This window comes from Rousettus aegyptiacus, unplaced genomic scaffold, assembly GCF_014176215.1.
Source record: "Rousettus aegyptiacus isolate mRouAeg1 unplaced genomic scaffold, mRouAeg1.p scaffold_m13_p_2, whole genome shotgun sequence".
Classification (NCBI taxonomy): domain Eukaryota; kingdom Metazoa; phylum Chordata; class Mammalia; order Chiroptera; family Pteropodidae; genus Rousettus; species Rousettus aegyptiacus.
Window position 1 is genome coordinate 156225436 of NW_023416295.1, and position 16463 is coordinate 156241898.

General features: G+C 41.1%; 1 protein-coding gene and 1 pseudogene across 5 annotated transcripts; one reads left to right on the forward strand and one right to left on the reverse strand.

Moving 5' to 3' along the window:
• Positions 1 to 132: 132 nt before the first annotated feature.
• On the reverse strand, positions 133 to 6260 carry COPS7A (COP9 signalosome subunit 7A). 5 transcript variants are annotated; one of them, XM_016162918.2, is made up of 8 exons: positions 6148 to 6260; positions 5459 to 5663; positions 3736 to 3811; positions 3414 to 3502; positions 2244 to 2446; positions 1496 to 1601; positions 1185 to 1336; positions 133 to 1016 (listed from the first exon to the last, which is right to left on the reverse strand). In XM_016162918.2, exons 2-8 carry the CDS (start codon positions 5618 to 5620, stop codon positions 977 to 979), a joined length of 828 nt encoding a protein of 275 aa, XP_016018404.1. In that variant the 5' UTR covers positions 5621 to 5663; positions 6148 to 6260; the 3' UTR covers positions 133 to 976. The 5 variants fall into 5 exon arrangements, with proteins under 5 accessions (XP_016018404.1, XP_016018407.1, XP_016018406.1 ...); XM_016162921.2 differs by lacking the exon at positions 6148 to 6260 and adding an exon at positions 6036 to 6105; XM_016162920.2 differs by lacking the exon at positions 6148 to 6260 and adding an exon at positions 5986 to 6087.
• Positions 6261 to 12063: 5803 nt separating this feature from the next.
• On the forward strand, positions 12064 to 12182 carry LOC118614611 (annotated as a pseudogene).
• Positions 12183 to 16463: the final 4281 nt, after the last annotated feature.

The window sequence follows — 16463 nt, forward strand, 5'->3', positions numbered from 1 at the left end:
ACAACTTGTCCAAAGTCACACAGTACAGGATTCAGCACATAGTATCTGGTTCTCTTCTTTTCCCAGTACTTTGCTTTAGAGTGGAATGAACTTTCTTCCCATCCACAAATATCAAAAACAGAAGATACCCAGTTCAGGGCATGTTTATAGATAGACTTCTCATAGATTTATTTCTGTGTTATGTTATATATAGATATATGTATATATACTTTTTTTTTTTTTTTTTATACAATCTGTATCCCCTTCCCTTTTCCACCAAACCCACAAAAGGAAGTATAAATCCTTCTAGGATTGCCATCAGGCTTTCCAAGATAGCCAGTGCCAAGAAAGAAGCATCTCTCAACATCTCAAGAAACAGCTGCCTTTCTTAGGCTCTGGAGTCATTGAAGCAGCAGCATCCCCAGGACCCAAGGGAAGGTGAGAGGGAAGGAAAACAACTGTAGTGTAACAGAACTCTAGGATGAAAGTGTCCAGTGACTCCTAGAATGGCAGACTGGCTCCCAGAACTCTCAGGGTGAGAATAAAGGTGGCTCTACAGATGGTGGCCAAATAGGCTGGGGACAGGGAGTTGGAATTGGGGATTAGGCATGCAGGGGTGGGGTGGTAGGACAAGAAACACACATGGATTATATTGGAAATATAGCAGCCCCACCTACTCAGTGACATATAGTAAACAAAGACAGATACTGGCTTTTAAAAATATAGGGGAGAAAGCATGGCAGGGAGGTGAGTGAGATAATGGGAAACATAACGAAGTCACATAAAACAAAAAGTACCAACAAAAACATGACTTGTACTTGCCTCCTCCCTAGAGAAGGTGTAATCTATGCTTGGGAGTGAGGGAAAGAAGGGAGGTGAAGGATTATGAACCTAGGATTATCAGCTGGCCAGGGGCACAGGAAGGCTCTTTGAGGACTCCTAAGGGGCAGGCAGGCAGCTGGGACCCCATATCCCCAGGGAAGAAACGACAGTCCCTTCAGTTCGACTTGGACCAAATCTTGGCGCTCCCTCGGAGCCTGGCAAAGGGAAGAGAGAGAGAAAGGCTGCAGGGAATTCCCTAACCCCCGAAGGCTTCTCCCCGTTTCCTACCCCCATGCAAATGACTAAAAGGAGTGTGGCAGTCAGGTCTCTGAAGGAAAAGCAAGACACCCTGGAAACAAGCAGTTCCTGCCACATTGGCTCACCCCTTGCCCTTTGAGGCTTTCTTGCTGGGCTGGCGCTGGTTAGTGCCAGCGGCTGGTTCCCTCAGCTCAGTCAGGTGTTGCTCAGGATCCTGAGATGTGGCTGCGGCTGCTGCTGCTGTTGTAACTTTAATGGTTTTTTTAAGGTTGGCGACCTACCAGGATGAAAGGAATGGGAGATAACAAGCTTCCAGAACCTGACAGTCCCTGCCCACCTTGTCTGTCTGCTATAGCCACTGTTCAAACCCCTCTGTACTGAACAACTGGCCCAGGCTGGAAGAGTTTGGGACTGTCTTGCTCCCTTGCCAGCTCACCTCACTCTCAATTTGCTGCTTCAGGCCCAGCTGCTGCTCCTTGTGCTGGTTGGCACGGCTCACCTGCTCTTCAATGCCTGACAGCACTACCTCACAGCCCACACACCTGCAGGAATCAGGAGAGAGAAGTGTCAGCGGAAGAGAGCTTTGATCACTGACTCACTAAAAACAGGCTCAGAAAGAACCCTAGATTCTGGTAGCCAAAACCCTGTCTGAGTTAGAAACCCTTGCCAGGGCACCTGGAAATCACCTGCAGCAATATTCCTATGAGCCAGGAGGACATTCAGGTAGGACAAGAGAGGTATAAAGAAGTGCCTGAAGTGATGTGCGAGATGGGAGTAAGAACTAAAAACATGGGATATGAGATGCTCAAGAGAAAAAAAAGTATATTAACTAAAGTTAGACAAGGACACAGAAAAGCAGAAATGGAAGAGGCCCAGGGCCTATGGACAGTGCTGGTTACAGACCAATGGGTTGAACCCAGCCTAAGACAGGTGACCAACTTCCTAGTGAAGATCCTCTCAAAAGTAACACTCCCCTTTCCCTCCTCTAATTAATACACCAAGGACACCATCTCCTGCCTCTTGCCTCCCAAGCCTTCCTCCACTCCTTTCCTCTGAAGCCTTTGGAGGAATGAGCTCATTTCCCTTCATCCTCTTGGATTCCATCTCTGCAGCCCAGCCCACACCCCTTCAAAGCGCCGCTCCCTCTGAGGTGAGAAGGAAAAGTTCCAAGACACAGGTCTCACCACTCCTGTAGGGTTCGGGCAATGGCACTGAGGTCCTGGCGCTGGATGTCCCGCCCAATGCTGTAGTCGACCTCCAGCCGCTGATTGCGCTGGTCCAGGGAGCCACGGAGCACGTCGGCATACACAGCCTCAATGACAAGGTCTTCTAGCTGCCGCACATTGCGCAGGGCAAGGGCCTCCAGCAACACTGCATATGGGATACACTGGGGCCCAGGGAAGTCGGGCTGGGATTTGAGGTTCTGTCGCAGAGAAAGGCTTCCAACATTCTTCTTCTCTCCTTTCCCCAGCCTAAGCTCACCTGCCTACTCTCCCCTCCTACTAAGTCATCTCCTCTAAAAGGCTGGTTCTAAACCAAAATAAAGTATTCCCACCTAAAAAATAACAGCATGAGAACAATCTAAATAAAATATAAGACTTATGCTCTCCTACTACCCTTACCTCCCACACCACAGAGGAAGAAAGCGACATTTGCCTGGGTATCGATCCTCTGATCGCAGCTCAGAGTAACACACAGACTGGTCAAGATCAGCTTGACACAAAGGGAGCATGTGATGGAACACACTCTGAAGTTACTATTTATCATTTATACTCTGCCTACTTCCAAAGAGATTTCTCATAATAGAGAATCTGATTTAAGTAAAATGAGAACAATGAGAGAGAGTCTAGTAACAATTGGAAGAGGGCAGATGGGCAGGAGAGGGATATTTAATAAAAAGTCCCAACCTAACAGGAAACAAGAGATATTTCTCGGTTACATATTTCTTATTCTAGCACACAGAAGCCTAGCACCTCACCAGAGAGTCTTGTTCCCAGCTCGGAGCACTGAGGCTGTTTGCATGGGACTTTCTATAGTGGGGAGGAGGTTGATCGTTGAATAACACAGTGAATGGCATCCTGGTTGTTATTTGACCCAAAACAAAAGATGTTTTACTTTGGACTTAAGCTGACTGAAAAATAAAAACAAAACTAAGAGAAAAATATTTAGCCTAAAAGGCTGCAGATAATGGAGTTCAGCTACAAACCTTAGATGGACATGGCGGGGGGAAGGCAGGAAGAAACCACTGTGTGGTCAAAGGCTGTCTGAGTGCAAGTTCTCCTCAGATGGGCCCTTGTGAAGGGACATACAAAAGGGTGCTCTTTGGCTCAGGACTGAGGGGGAATGTCACTCACCTTGACTTTGGCAGCCAGGGTAACGACTGACAGGTGTCGAAGCTTATTCTTCTGAGCCTCTGTGAGTGGGGGAAGATTCCGGGCTTCAGCTAGGAAAAAAGGATAAAGTGTAGGAAATCCTGATATCCCTATTGTGAAAAGGCCTAGCCTCCTTCCATTGCTTTTTTATTTTTTTGAGTCTTCTATACTAATCCAGGTCTTGATCCTGACCCTGTGTACCTAAGGGATCTAAGTATAGTATCCCAGGAATTTCTTCTAAGTCCCTCCAGAAATTGCCCTTCCCCCATTTCCACTGCACTGGAGCTCCAGCCCCTCTGGTTACCTAAGTAGTCAGCATATGTCCCGTAAGCAAACACCGTGAGCAGGCGAAATGTGGAAGCGAAGTCACTCTCAGCCAGCTGCAAGAATACGAGGAAAGAGATGACAGGGAAAACCTCTCTGTTCACCCTCCTCCCAGCCTTACCCTGTTTCAAAACCCCCTTTCTGACCCTATTTTCCCCCTCCATTAGCTCTCCCAGTTCACTGAAAGGAATTCTCTGCCTCTCTGATAACTCTCCCCATTGTAAGGCCTTCCTTCTACCTCCAGGCCTTTGTTTACACTACTCCCCCAATCCACAATGTTCTCTTCCTCCATATGTCTCCAGTTTCTACCCTAAATTCAGAGTTGAAAACATTCAGTGTTCAGTACCTAACATACACACACTGCAAATGGTGTTGTTTGGTCCTTAGAGTGAGTTTAATACTTGTGAATTTAATTACCTTTAGGCAGTTTGCTTTATTCCCCAATTCACCAGACCCCTGTCCCAGCCTCATTCATCTGTGACAGCTGCATGGCCTAGGCAGTCACTGGAATTTGCAGCCTCTGGTTTAGACCTGTCTCATCCAGTGAGCTGTCATCACCCAGAGCAGCCCACCCAGATCTCTCCACCTATCACTAATCATTCATTCTGGTACTTGATCACACCCTACCTAAGGTTGTTACCTAAGCATATTGTTCTTTTCAATAAGATTACAGACCTAGTTTTTGGTATCCCACTTAGGCCTAGCAGAGCAAAGCATGTAGTTAGCTCTCAATAACTACTTCCTAAATAAATATTTGTACGTATATATTCACTCATATGATCTCCACAACTGGAATGTAAGTTTCAGAAGGGTAAGTACTGTTGTCTTACTTTTCTGGCATTCCCAGACAACTAGCGGAGGGCTAAACAGGGACGCAATTCAATAAAAGCTTTTTCTTCACATTGACTGACTCTCTTTAGTTCCACTGCAGAGGAAAGGGAATGAAGGCAGTTTTCTCCGTACCACAGTGACCTCCAAAGGCTAAATCCACTGGCTCAATCACTGGCCTTCAACAACCTAACTCATAGTTTGCCCACATGCCATTGTCATAGCATTTCTTGGTACTTGGGCTGGGGTCAGATATCTTGGTAACCCACTGCTCTGGACTTTAAAACTCTTAACTTTGCCACTTCTATGGGAGCAGTTTTCTCTGCTGTCTTCCTAGCACCTTGCTACACGTCTTTGGGAAAAAGATGCCTTCTACCTGATATAACTTAAGCGAATTAGCATCAGTGCAAAGGGGGATGACGGGGCATGCCAATTTCACATCTATTCCTTTCATTTGTATCAGACTTTACACTTTCCCATAATCTCACCTGACTTCGATAGTAATGGTGAGAGGCGATATCAGCTCCATTTTTAAAAGAGAAAACTGAGGCCCCAAAATAAAAGTGACCTGATGAAGGTGACATGATTAAGAGCTCCTGAATCGGTGGAGACAAGCTGAATTCAGGTCTCCTATTCTGAATCACATCATCTTTCGCTTAAAAATGAAAAATATCGAGTTTTACAGATCATTCACCCTCAATGGGAAACTAAGAGGTTTACTTATGTACTTAATCTTGCAAGATACACGTTAAGCATCATCCTGTTCTTGCTCAACTGAATGGTTATAGGGTTGCAAAATGAGCCCTGCCCACCCATTCTCAAATTCGAACTTTAGTCCCAAGTTTCCCTGTGGGTTATCCAGGCCAGGAACCCACCTCTCTAACATTAGGCATATCCAGCAGTTCCCCAAACACGTAGACACCGGGGGCCTCCAGCACTTGGTGGATGAGTGTGGCCAGCGCAGCCCCCTTGGCCGACTTGGCCAGAAGCAGAAATTGCTCCTGGTTCTGCCCTGTCACCTTCACCTCGGCACTCATGGCTGCACTGAGCTGGGGGTACCTGAGCTCAGGATGTCTGGAGCTGCAAGGAAAGAGGACGCGAAACTGGAGATTCCTCAACACTGGAAGCATGGGAAACACGGGGCTAGGAGCTGACTGCAAGAGGCTCCGAGTCACTTCCGCAACGAGGAATCAGAGATAGAGGAGTGTAAAACTCGGATCTAGGAATCCTAAAATCGGCCACTTTGAAGGAAGTCTGTCTGAGACAGGGTTGCCACGCCCACTCTCCTCTCATCCCTGGGCCTAATCCCAAATCCCACCACATGCACCCCAGTGAACCCCAAATCACAAGGTGCAGTGGGAGAAAGGCTGTCACATGGTGTCCAGACCAACGACGACGCTACCTCAAATCTCCACTTGTGCCCCCGCAGGTGCCCCGGCCACGTGACCTCACCCTCACGATCCTTCCACGTGGCTCCACCCCCTCCCTTAAAGAGGCCGCCCCGGGACCGTGGGCTCCCGCGACTGCAGCGTCGTAGGCTAGAATAGACTCTGCGGGTGACTACCTGGAAGCTTCGTATTCCAAAGCACCGGGAGGGGCCGCCGCCGTCACCTCCGGCAGCTGTTCGGAACCTTCCTGCCACCTCCCTACCGGGTCGCTCTGGCCACTAAACTCTATGGTTGGCTTCCGGCTGTACTTCCGTTCTTACTTGGCCAGTTTGGGGCGGGACACTCCCCGCTCCCCGCCTTCCCGTGGCTGAAGCTCCCGTGAGCGAAACAGGCATTGTATCCTCTGATTGGCTGTTGAGAAAAGACTGACGAGCGCCTTCCACCCCCCGCCCGCCTTGTTTCAATAAAACTTTATCGTTGTCCAGCACTGGACGCTAAATACGGAGGGAATCTGTGGTCTCAGGCAGGTACCAGGTGGTTCTGTGTCAGCTCAAAGCTGCCTGATATCAGGAGATCCGGGCTGGGGCTGTGCGGGGTGCCTGAGATGAGGAGAAAGCTATGAAAAAGAGAGGGAAAAGAGAAAAAAAAAGAAAGGATTTGAGGAGGGAGGAAGGAGATCATAATCAATAATAGAAGTTTAGCAGCAGAGCTCATTTGGGTGGTTCAACTACTCAATTTTTGAGGAGCAAGAGAAAAGAAGTAGAAAAGGTAAAGAAAATACTAGAAAAAGAAGGAGGAGAAAGGAGATATGAATGGAAGGGATGACACGTAAAAGTGAGGAGTAGGAATCAAAGACAGTAAAATATTCAAAGTTCGAAGAAACCAAAGAATTATGAGTTCAATCTTACCAATTTAAAAATGGAAAGAAAAATATGAGGAAAGAACGAGAAAAGAGCCAATTATGTCCTGTTATGTGCCAGGTCTTTATTTTTTCAACTTTTAAAAAAGACTTTTTTTTTTTAAGCAGCTTTAGGTTTACAATAAAATTGAGAGGAAGGTAGAGATTTCCCATATACCCCCTGCTCTCATACATGCATGAACCTCCCTCATTATCAACATCACTTACCAGAATGGTACATCTTTCTTTTAATCAGGGATGAACTTATAGTGATACATCATAATCACCCTAGTCCACAGTTTACCTAAAGTTTCACTCTTGGTAGTGTACAATAAGTTTGTTTGTATAATGACATATCCATCAATATAATATGAGTATTTTCACAGCCCTAAAAATTCTCTGTGCCCTGCCTAGTCATCTCTCCTGACCCCTCCACTCCTGACATTTACTAACCTTTCTGTTGTCCCCATAGTATTGCCTTTTCCAGAATGTCATAGAGTGGGAATCATACGGAATATAGCCTTCTCATATTGGCTTCTTCTACTTCGTTTCCTCCATCTTTTCGTGGCTTGATAGCTCATTTCTTTTTAGCACCAAATAGTATTACATTGTCTTTAGGGAACACAATTTGTTTATCCATTCACCTACTGAAGGACATTTTGATTGCTTCCAAGTTCTGGCAATTATGAATAAAGCTGCTGTAAACATCCATGTGCAATTATTTTTGTGTGTGGACATAAAGTTTTCACTTCTTTGGGTAAATATCAAAGAACGTGATTGCTGGATCATGAATAAGTGTTTAATTTTGAAGAAACCATCAAATTGTTTTCCAAAGAGGCTGTACCATTTTGCATTCCCCCTCAGCAATGTATAAAAATTCCTACTGCTCCACATCCTGGCCAAGTTTTGGTATTAGTGTTTTATATTTTGGTCATTCTAATAGGTGTGAAGTGATATTTCACTTTAATTTGCATTTCCCTGATAACATGATGTTGAACATCTTTTCATATGCTTACTTGCCATCTGTATATCATCTTTGGTGAAATGTCTGTTAAGGTCTTTGGCTCATTTTGTAATTGAGTGGTCTGTTTTCTTATTGGGTTTTAAGAGTTCCTGGTATATTTTGGTTAACAGACTTTTGTCAGATTTGTCTTTTGCAAATATTTTCTTCCAGTCTGTGGCTTGTCTTCTATTTTTCTTGATATTGTCTATCACAGAGCGGAAGTTTTTAATGAAGTCTAGCTTTTCGATAATTTATTTCATGTATCGTGTCTTTGGTGTTTATCTCAAGGCCATCTAGGTTTGTTCTTATGTTATCTTCCAGGAGTTTTATAGTTTTGAATTTTACATTTAGGTCAGTGATCCATTTTGAGTTAATTTTTGTGGAGGATGTAAAGTATGCATCTAGATTCATTTTTATTTTTTGCATCTAAGTGTTCATTCATTCCAGCACCATTTGTTGAAGAGACTGTCTTTGATCTGTTGTATTGCCTTTGCTCCTTTGTTAAAGACTAGTTGACTAAATTTATGAGGTTCTACTTCTGGGCTCTCTGTTCTGTTCCATTAATCTATTTGTTCTTTTGGCAATACCACACTCTCTTGGTCACTATAGCTTTATAGTAAGTCTTAAAGTCAGGTAGTGTCAGTTTTCCAGCTTTATTCTTCTCCTTTAATATTATATTGGCCTTTTTGGGTCTTTTGCCTCTCCACATAAACTTTAGCATTAATTTGTTGGCATTCATAAAATAACTTGCTGGGATTGGAATTGAACCTATAGATCAAGTTGGGAAGAACTGATACCTTGACAATTCTGTGTTTTCTTATCCACGAACATGGATTATCTCTCCATTTAGTTCTTTAATTTTGTTCATCAGAATTTTGTGGTTTTCTTCATATAGACCTTATATATTTTTTATTAGATTCTCACCTAATATTTCAGTTTTGGGGGTGCTAATGTAAATGGTATTGTGTTTTTAATTTCAAATTCCAATTTGTATCCTGAAACTTGCTATAATTGCTTATTAGTTCCAGGAGGGGTTTTTTTGGTTGGTTCATTTGGATTTTCTGTATAAATGATTATGTTATCCGTGAATAAAGACAGTTTTATGTCCTTCTTCCCAACTTGTATACTTTTATTTCTTTTTCTTGTTTTATTGAATTACTAAAGATTTCTAGTATGATGTTGAAAAGGAGCGATGAGGGGGGACATTCTTACCTTGTATCTGATCTTAGTGAGAAAGTTTTGAGTTTCTTGCCATTAAGCATGACGGCAGGTACACAGTTTTTGCTGTTGGTGTTGTTCAACAGTTTATTCATTCTTTATGACAACCCTTTGAAGTGCATATTAATATCTCAGTTAACTTGTGAAAATACTAGGGATCTCAGAAGTTAAATATTTTGTTGAAGGTCACCAGTATAACCGGTGGAACTAAGATCCCAATGCAAGTATGTCCAATTCCAGCACCATGTTAAGAAAGAGAAGAAAAAGGAAAAAAATAAAGAAGTGGAAGAAACAGATACCCTGAGATCTAGTCTTGATTCAGACTTAAATTAGCTGTGACCTTAAAGCAAATTATGTTATCTGTGGTATCTCATCTTCCATATTTGCAAAGTGAGAGATAAACAAAATCTCCAAGGCCAATTCTGATTCTGATGTTTTACAGTTCTGTGATGAGAGGAGTAAGACAATAAAATGAGATAACAATAAGTGAAAAAGGAGAATTTGGAGAAAGAAGGGAGAGGGGATGGACTAAAGAAGTAGACTAGAAAGACCAGAGACAAGAGGAAGAAGAGTAGATGTGAGATAGAAAAGAAAGAAATAGAAATGAGGAAAGAAAAGGGGATAGTGGGAGGAAAAATAAAGATGATCTTCGAGGGGAGGTTGGGAGCTAATTAAACTTAAACATATCCTAGGATGTAACATTCATTCATTCATTTGTTACTAAGTGACAGTTATGTACAAGGCCATGTGCCCGGTGCTGTGTTTTTAATGCTAAGGATAGAAAACAAGATGCCCTTACATAAAGCTAGAGAAGCTGACTGACATCTAAGGAGTCAGACACATAATAAAATATTCATCAGTGATTCAAAAGGTATATATTGAGCACCTCTTATTGCTAGGCATTGTTCTAGCTGCTAGAGTTATAGACAAAATACCTGCCCTCTTGGTATTTACATTCTTGTGCTGAGACTCAGACAATAAATACATACATGCACATATATATAAATAAATAGTCAAGAGGTAATAAATATTATGTAGAAAATAAAACAAGAAGAGGGGGATAAAGAATGCAGGAAACATTTGCTATTTTATATGTGGTAATAATAAAAGGCCTCTCTAATAAGGTAACAAATGGAGCAGAGACTTTAAAAAAAGAAAAAAGAGCAAGTCATATGGATTTCCGTGAGGACAGTGTTGTAGACAGAGCAAACTACAAGGGCAAAGGCTCTGAGATGAGAACATACTTGATATGTTTGGGGAACAGCAAGGGGGCCTGTGTGTCTGGAGATGGGTGAGCAATGGGAGAGAAGTAGTGGACAAGATCAGAAAGAAAACAAGTTGGCCAGATCATATCAGACCTTATGGGTCATTGTATTCTACTCTGAATGAGATGGAGGATTTGAGCAGAGGAGTAACAGGATCTAATCCATATGTTTAAAATATCATGATGGCTGCATGGACAGAAGCAACAAGTCCAATTAGTAGGCTACTGTAATTATCTAGGGGAGACATGGTGGTAACAATGGATGTGAGAAGTAGTTGGTTCTGAATTTAATTTAAAGCTAGAGTGAACAAAATTTGCAAGTGAATTAGATGTGAAGTGTGAAAGGAAGAGAAAGAGCTAAGAATCACAACCATATGGGCAAATTTCATCAAACTTTAAAAGTGTAGATCATTTTAATCTTAAATAAACTTTTCCAGAAAATAGGAAGAGAAAGGACACTCCTCAATCCATTCTATTGAGCCAGAGTTACTTTGATAACCCAACCAGTAAAGGGCAATATTAGGAAGGAAAATTACAGGCCAAAGTCAGTTATTAACAAAGAAACAGAAATCTTCAATAAAACACCAGGAAACTGAATCTAGCAATATGCAAAAAGATCATTATCTAAGACTAACTTGAATTTATGTCAGGAACTTAGGGGCAGCTTAATATTAGAAAATACATTCATTGTATTCATCATATTAATAGATTAAAGAAATAAATCACAATCATCTTAATAAATATAATTTAAAAAGCAACATCCATTTGTGATCAAAAAATCTTTTAGAAAACTGGAGGGGAATTTGTTAATCTGATAAAGAAATGCCTGGTATCATCAGTTCTATTCACTCTGGTAATGAGGACCCTAGCCAGAGTAGTCAGACAAGGAAAAAAAAAGTTAAAAAGTTACATAAAAAGAGAAACAAAGCTGTTATCATGTAAAGGGAATGTGAAAATGTTATAGCATATGTAGAAAATTCAAAAGAATCTACAAATAAATTATTAGAATAAGAGTTCAATAAGGTTGCTGGACAAAAAATATACAAAATCAAATATATATCTATACATAAACAACAAATATTTAGATGGCGAATAATTTTAAAAGTTACCACTAGCAATAGAATGAAAAATATCAAATACCAACATATAAATGTAACAAAATATGTGTAAAACCTGTATGCAGCAACTTATAATTTATTGTGAGACACTGAAGGAGACCTAACGTAAATAGGGATTATCATGTTCATAGATTAAAAGTTTCAGAATCATGAAGAAGTCAATTCTCCCTACAGCGATTTATAAAGATCAAAATCCCAGGAGGCTTTTTTGTGAGTACGTGGAACTGACAAACTGATTCTAATTTTATGTGGAAATGCAAAAGGACAAGAATAGCCTATTGAAGATGAACAAGGTGGAAAGACTTACTTTACCAGATACCAGGCCATAATTTCAAATCCATAATAATTAAGATAGCATAGCATTGTCACAAGATAGATAAATTGACCACTGGATCATAATATAGAGCCCTAAAACATATTCACACATATACAAACACTTGATTTATAAAAGTGTGCACACACATTTCAATGTTGTGACAATCGAGTATCTATATGAAAACATGAAACTGAACCCCCACCTTAAACCATATACAAATATCATTCTCCACTATAAGATAGACTAAATGTAAAAGGCAAATTAGAAACCTTTTAATCTATGGCCATGCCACTCCGAACATGCCTGATCTTTTCTGATCTCAGAAGCTAAGCAGGGTTGGGCCTGGTTAGTACTTGGATGAGAGACCACCTAGGAATACCAGGTGCTGTAGGCATTAAAAAAAAAATTGTTAAGGACCTTTATTTTATAATGTACACCTGAAAATTATATAAGTGTATTAACCAAAGTTACCCCAATAAACTTAATAAAAAAAATTTAGAAAATAAGATAGAAATATATATACATTAATTCAGGGTAAGGAAGTATTTCTTAAGACTCAAAAACACTAACCATAATGGAAAAAATAGATAAATTTGACTACATTGAAATCAAGCATATCTGCTCATCAAAAGACAAGCCACAGAAATGAAGGCAGCATTTGTGACATATATAATGGACAAAAGATGTGTCCAGGATGTATAAAAACTCTTACAAACGAATACGAAAAAAACTGACAATAAAAATTATAAACATGAACTAAAGATCTGAACTAGCACTTTACAAGAGGAAATCCACAAAATCAACAGCCATACAAAAAGGCACTCAACCTGATTAGTAATCAGAGAAATGCATAATATTAAATTTATAATAAAATATCATTGTATGCACCGGGATAGCTCAAATTAAAGTATGAAAATATTAAGTGTTGACAAGAATATGGAGCAACAGAAATATACACAATTAATGAGAGTACAAGTGGTTAAACCTCTTTGGAAAAGAGTTTAGCATTACCTAGTAAAATGAAAGATGCCCTATGATGCAGAAATACCACTCCTATGTATATGACAAATATTATTCCTACATATATATCTTCAAAAGTAGACAATATTTTTAAAAAACAATAGAATAATAAAATAATATCGGGGAGGCAGTGATTATAAGGAGAAGACAGGGCAATGAGAGGACGGGGGATGCAAGTTATTGGCAACTTTCTAATTTTTGAGTTGGGTGGTAAGTTCATAGATATTTATTTTACTTTCCTACTTTATAACTAACACATATTAGTATCTTGTGCATCAAATTATTTATACATATAATTATATTTATCTATAATATAAATACATACTATATTTGTTTATGTATAGTTAAAGATATTAAAGTTAGATAAAAGAAAATACTAACCAGCTATACAGACATTTAAAAAAAAGGATAACTCCAGGGTTTTTATCCTGATCAACTAGAATAATGGAGATGCCATTTCTTAAAAGAGAAAGTACTGAGGGAGGGGCAGGTTTGCAAGTGTGGGGGAAGGGAAGGAGCCAGGCTGGAAATAAAAGTTTAGGAGTCTTTAGTAAAAACAATATTTAAAGCCCAGAGACTGAATGAGAACCCCCGGGTTGTGACCACAGAGAAGAGAGCCAAGATATGGCAGTCAGGGAGATGAAGAACTGGTAAAGGAGGAGAACCAGTGTGGGAGGACAAAAATCAGGACAGTGTAGTATCATAAGTCAGGTAAGAGGGTGTTTCTAGAAGGAGACATGATCACCTGTATCAAAGGCTGCTGATTAGCAAGTAAAATGACACTGACAATTGACCTTGAATTTTGAAACATGGTAGTCAGAGGTAGCCTTGACAGAAGGAATTTCAGTGTGGTAGTTTGCGCAGAAGCCCGAAGGGGGTATGTTCAAGAGAGATTAAGAGCACATCCATAAGTCAGAATACTATGAGGATGTGTGAAAGAATGACAAAGTTCCCTCTTCATTGATATGAGAAGGTAGCAAAGATTCGTCATTAAGTCAAAAAATATATATAGAACAGTGTACATGGTATGCCAACTCTTATGTAAAATAATGGAGAAATAAGAATGTGTATTACTATTTGCTTACATAGGCATAAAGAAATTCTGGAAGAATACATAGAAATTAGTCACACTGAGGGCAGAGATGGAAATTCGAAAGATGGTGGATGCGGGTTAGATTAAGAAATTTCATTATATGCCTTTTTTTAAACTGAAATTTTTTTTGCACATGTAAATGTATTTACCCATTCACAATAATGAATTACAAAAATCAAATAGTTTAAGTTAATAAAAGAGAAAGAGAATGGGAGAAGTGGAAGAGATGGTGAATGGAGACGATCTACTGCTACGCTCTGCTTTGTAAAGGGAAACAGAAGGGCAGATGCTGGTGGGGGTCATGGAGCTAAAGGGCTTGTTTTGAGCTGCCGGAAATTACAGTGTGCTTCCGTGCCCCTGGGAATAATCAAGTAGAGAGGAGGAGTGACACTGCAGGAGAGGGAAGGAGAGTCAGTGGAATGGAGACTCTGGTGGCTGAAAAGGCCTGGGATTCTCCCCAGGAGAGGTAGGGCTGGAATGTGGTAGAGGAAGTGGAGTAGGTCTCTTCTGTCTGCTTCTATATTCTCAGAAAAGAATGAAGCAAGGTCATCAGCTGAGAGTGAGAAGAATTCAGAAGGATATTGGACATTGTAGGACAGGAAACAGACAGAAATTTACCCTGACACGTATCAGGATCCATCAACAAGCCCAGAGATAATGATAAAGAGACCGGCAAAGCCAGACATAGGAAGAGAATTTATAGACTGTGGAATGTGGGAAGGTCCTCAAATTATCTGAAGACACATTTATCACTCTGTATTTCATTGTCTCCCTCACTAGAGTCTAAGTTCCAAGAAGATAGTGGTGGCTGTGTTCTTGCTTTCTACTGTATCTCTAGCCTGTAGCACAGTACCCAGCATGTAGTGGGGGTTCAAAAGAGAGTTGTTGAAATGAGTGAATGAATCGAGAATACTAGAAATAATTGATAATGCCCCAAAATCCTCAGTGTAAAAGGCACTTAGACTAGACATGAAAAATCACTTGATAATACTGACCGACAACCATCACATAATGGGTCCTCTTACAGCACATCCTCAGGATGCTCGGGGGCTCTTTGGGGCCCAGGATATGGTGTGATTTATGCACTCTGCCTCACATGGCCTGGTTTGTAGCCAATGTGCACTGTCTTTTCCCTGCCACTGGGAGACACTAGGAAGACAGCTCTCTCACTGCTGTTCTGACCTCAGAATGAAGGGCTGTCAGGGACCGACAAGCAGGAGGACAGCTGCTGTAGATGCTGGTCAGAACAGTAAGCTTCCATCCAGGAGGCGGGAGTGCCAGGCTAATGATAGTAATAGCACAGGAGATGAAGGGTGATTGTCTGGAGGGGTGTGGGTGTGAGCAGAGACTCAGCTGAGAGCATTGTGCACAGATCAGAGAGCAGAGATCAGAGATCAGAGAGAGTAGGCAGATAGAGAGGAAAGGCAGGTGGAGGGCAGAGGAGAGAATCAAGAGTTCCAAGTGGGCGTGGGCCCCAGGGTAAGTTCACTAGGCAATAAATATTGAACATCTACTATATGCCAAGTGCTGAGGTAGGTTACAGGGGGAACAAAACAAATGAGATCTTTGCTTTCTAGTGTATGTGGGAGGCGGGGGTAGACAACAAACAGTAAACAAATGTAAGACTATTTCAGAGAGTGATGAGTTAGAAAGACAATGAAATACATTGATAAAATAAGAGTGGGTGGCTGAATGACAAGAGGGAGGCAACCAGGTGAAGATGAGAGTCAGGCGGGCACAAAGGATTCCAGTAAGAGGGAATAAAACGTGCAGGGGAGCTAAGAGAATAATTTTGGTTGTTCTAGGACATTAAGAAGTCCAACCTGGCAGGAACATTGTTTGAACATCGAGGAGAAGTACAAATTGGGGGGCTTCTCCCTAACAAAGAGTTCAGATTTATTCCAAGTACGATGGAAAGTCACTTAAATATTTGAAGCAGGAAAGAGCATAATATGATTCAGATTTTCAAAATATTACCAGATATTGGTGAATACTAGTTTGTGATAGGCAAAGGCAGAAGCAAGGGACCAGCTAGGGAGCTATTGCACTATTCCGTATGAGAGATGATTGCTTGGACCAGGATGATAGCCACAAAGATGGAGAGAAGAGGATGGACTCAGGATATATTTTTGATGCAGAGCTCACAGGACTTGCTGGTGAATTAGATAGAGGGTGGGAATTAGTGAGAAAAGGGAAAGGGAGGAAGGATGTTTCCTATGTTTTTATCCTGAATAAGCAGGATGGGGAACAAACACTGGGAGATAAATGGATTGGCTAGGAGAGAATTCAAGACATGTATTTTAGCTACATTAGCTTCACATGGCTATTAGACATCCAAGTGGAGATGTCAAGTAGGCTGCTGGATAAATGAGTCTGGAGCTCTGGATATAAATTTAAGGCTCATTGACATTTACATAGTATTTAAGCCCTGGGACTGGATGACATCACTGGACAGATAATGTGGAAATAGAAGAAGGGCAAGGACTGAGCCCTAGGAAACTTAACATTTCGAAGCTGAGCTGAAAAAAACTGAGAAGGAAAAGCCAGTGAAGCTGGAGGGAG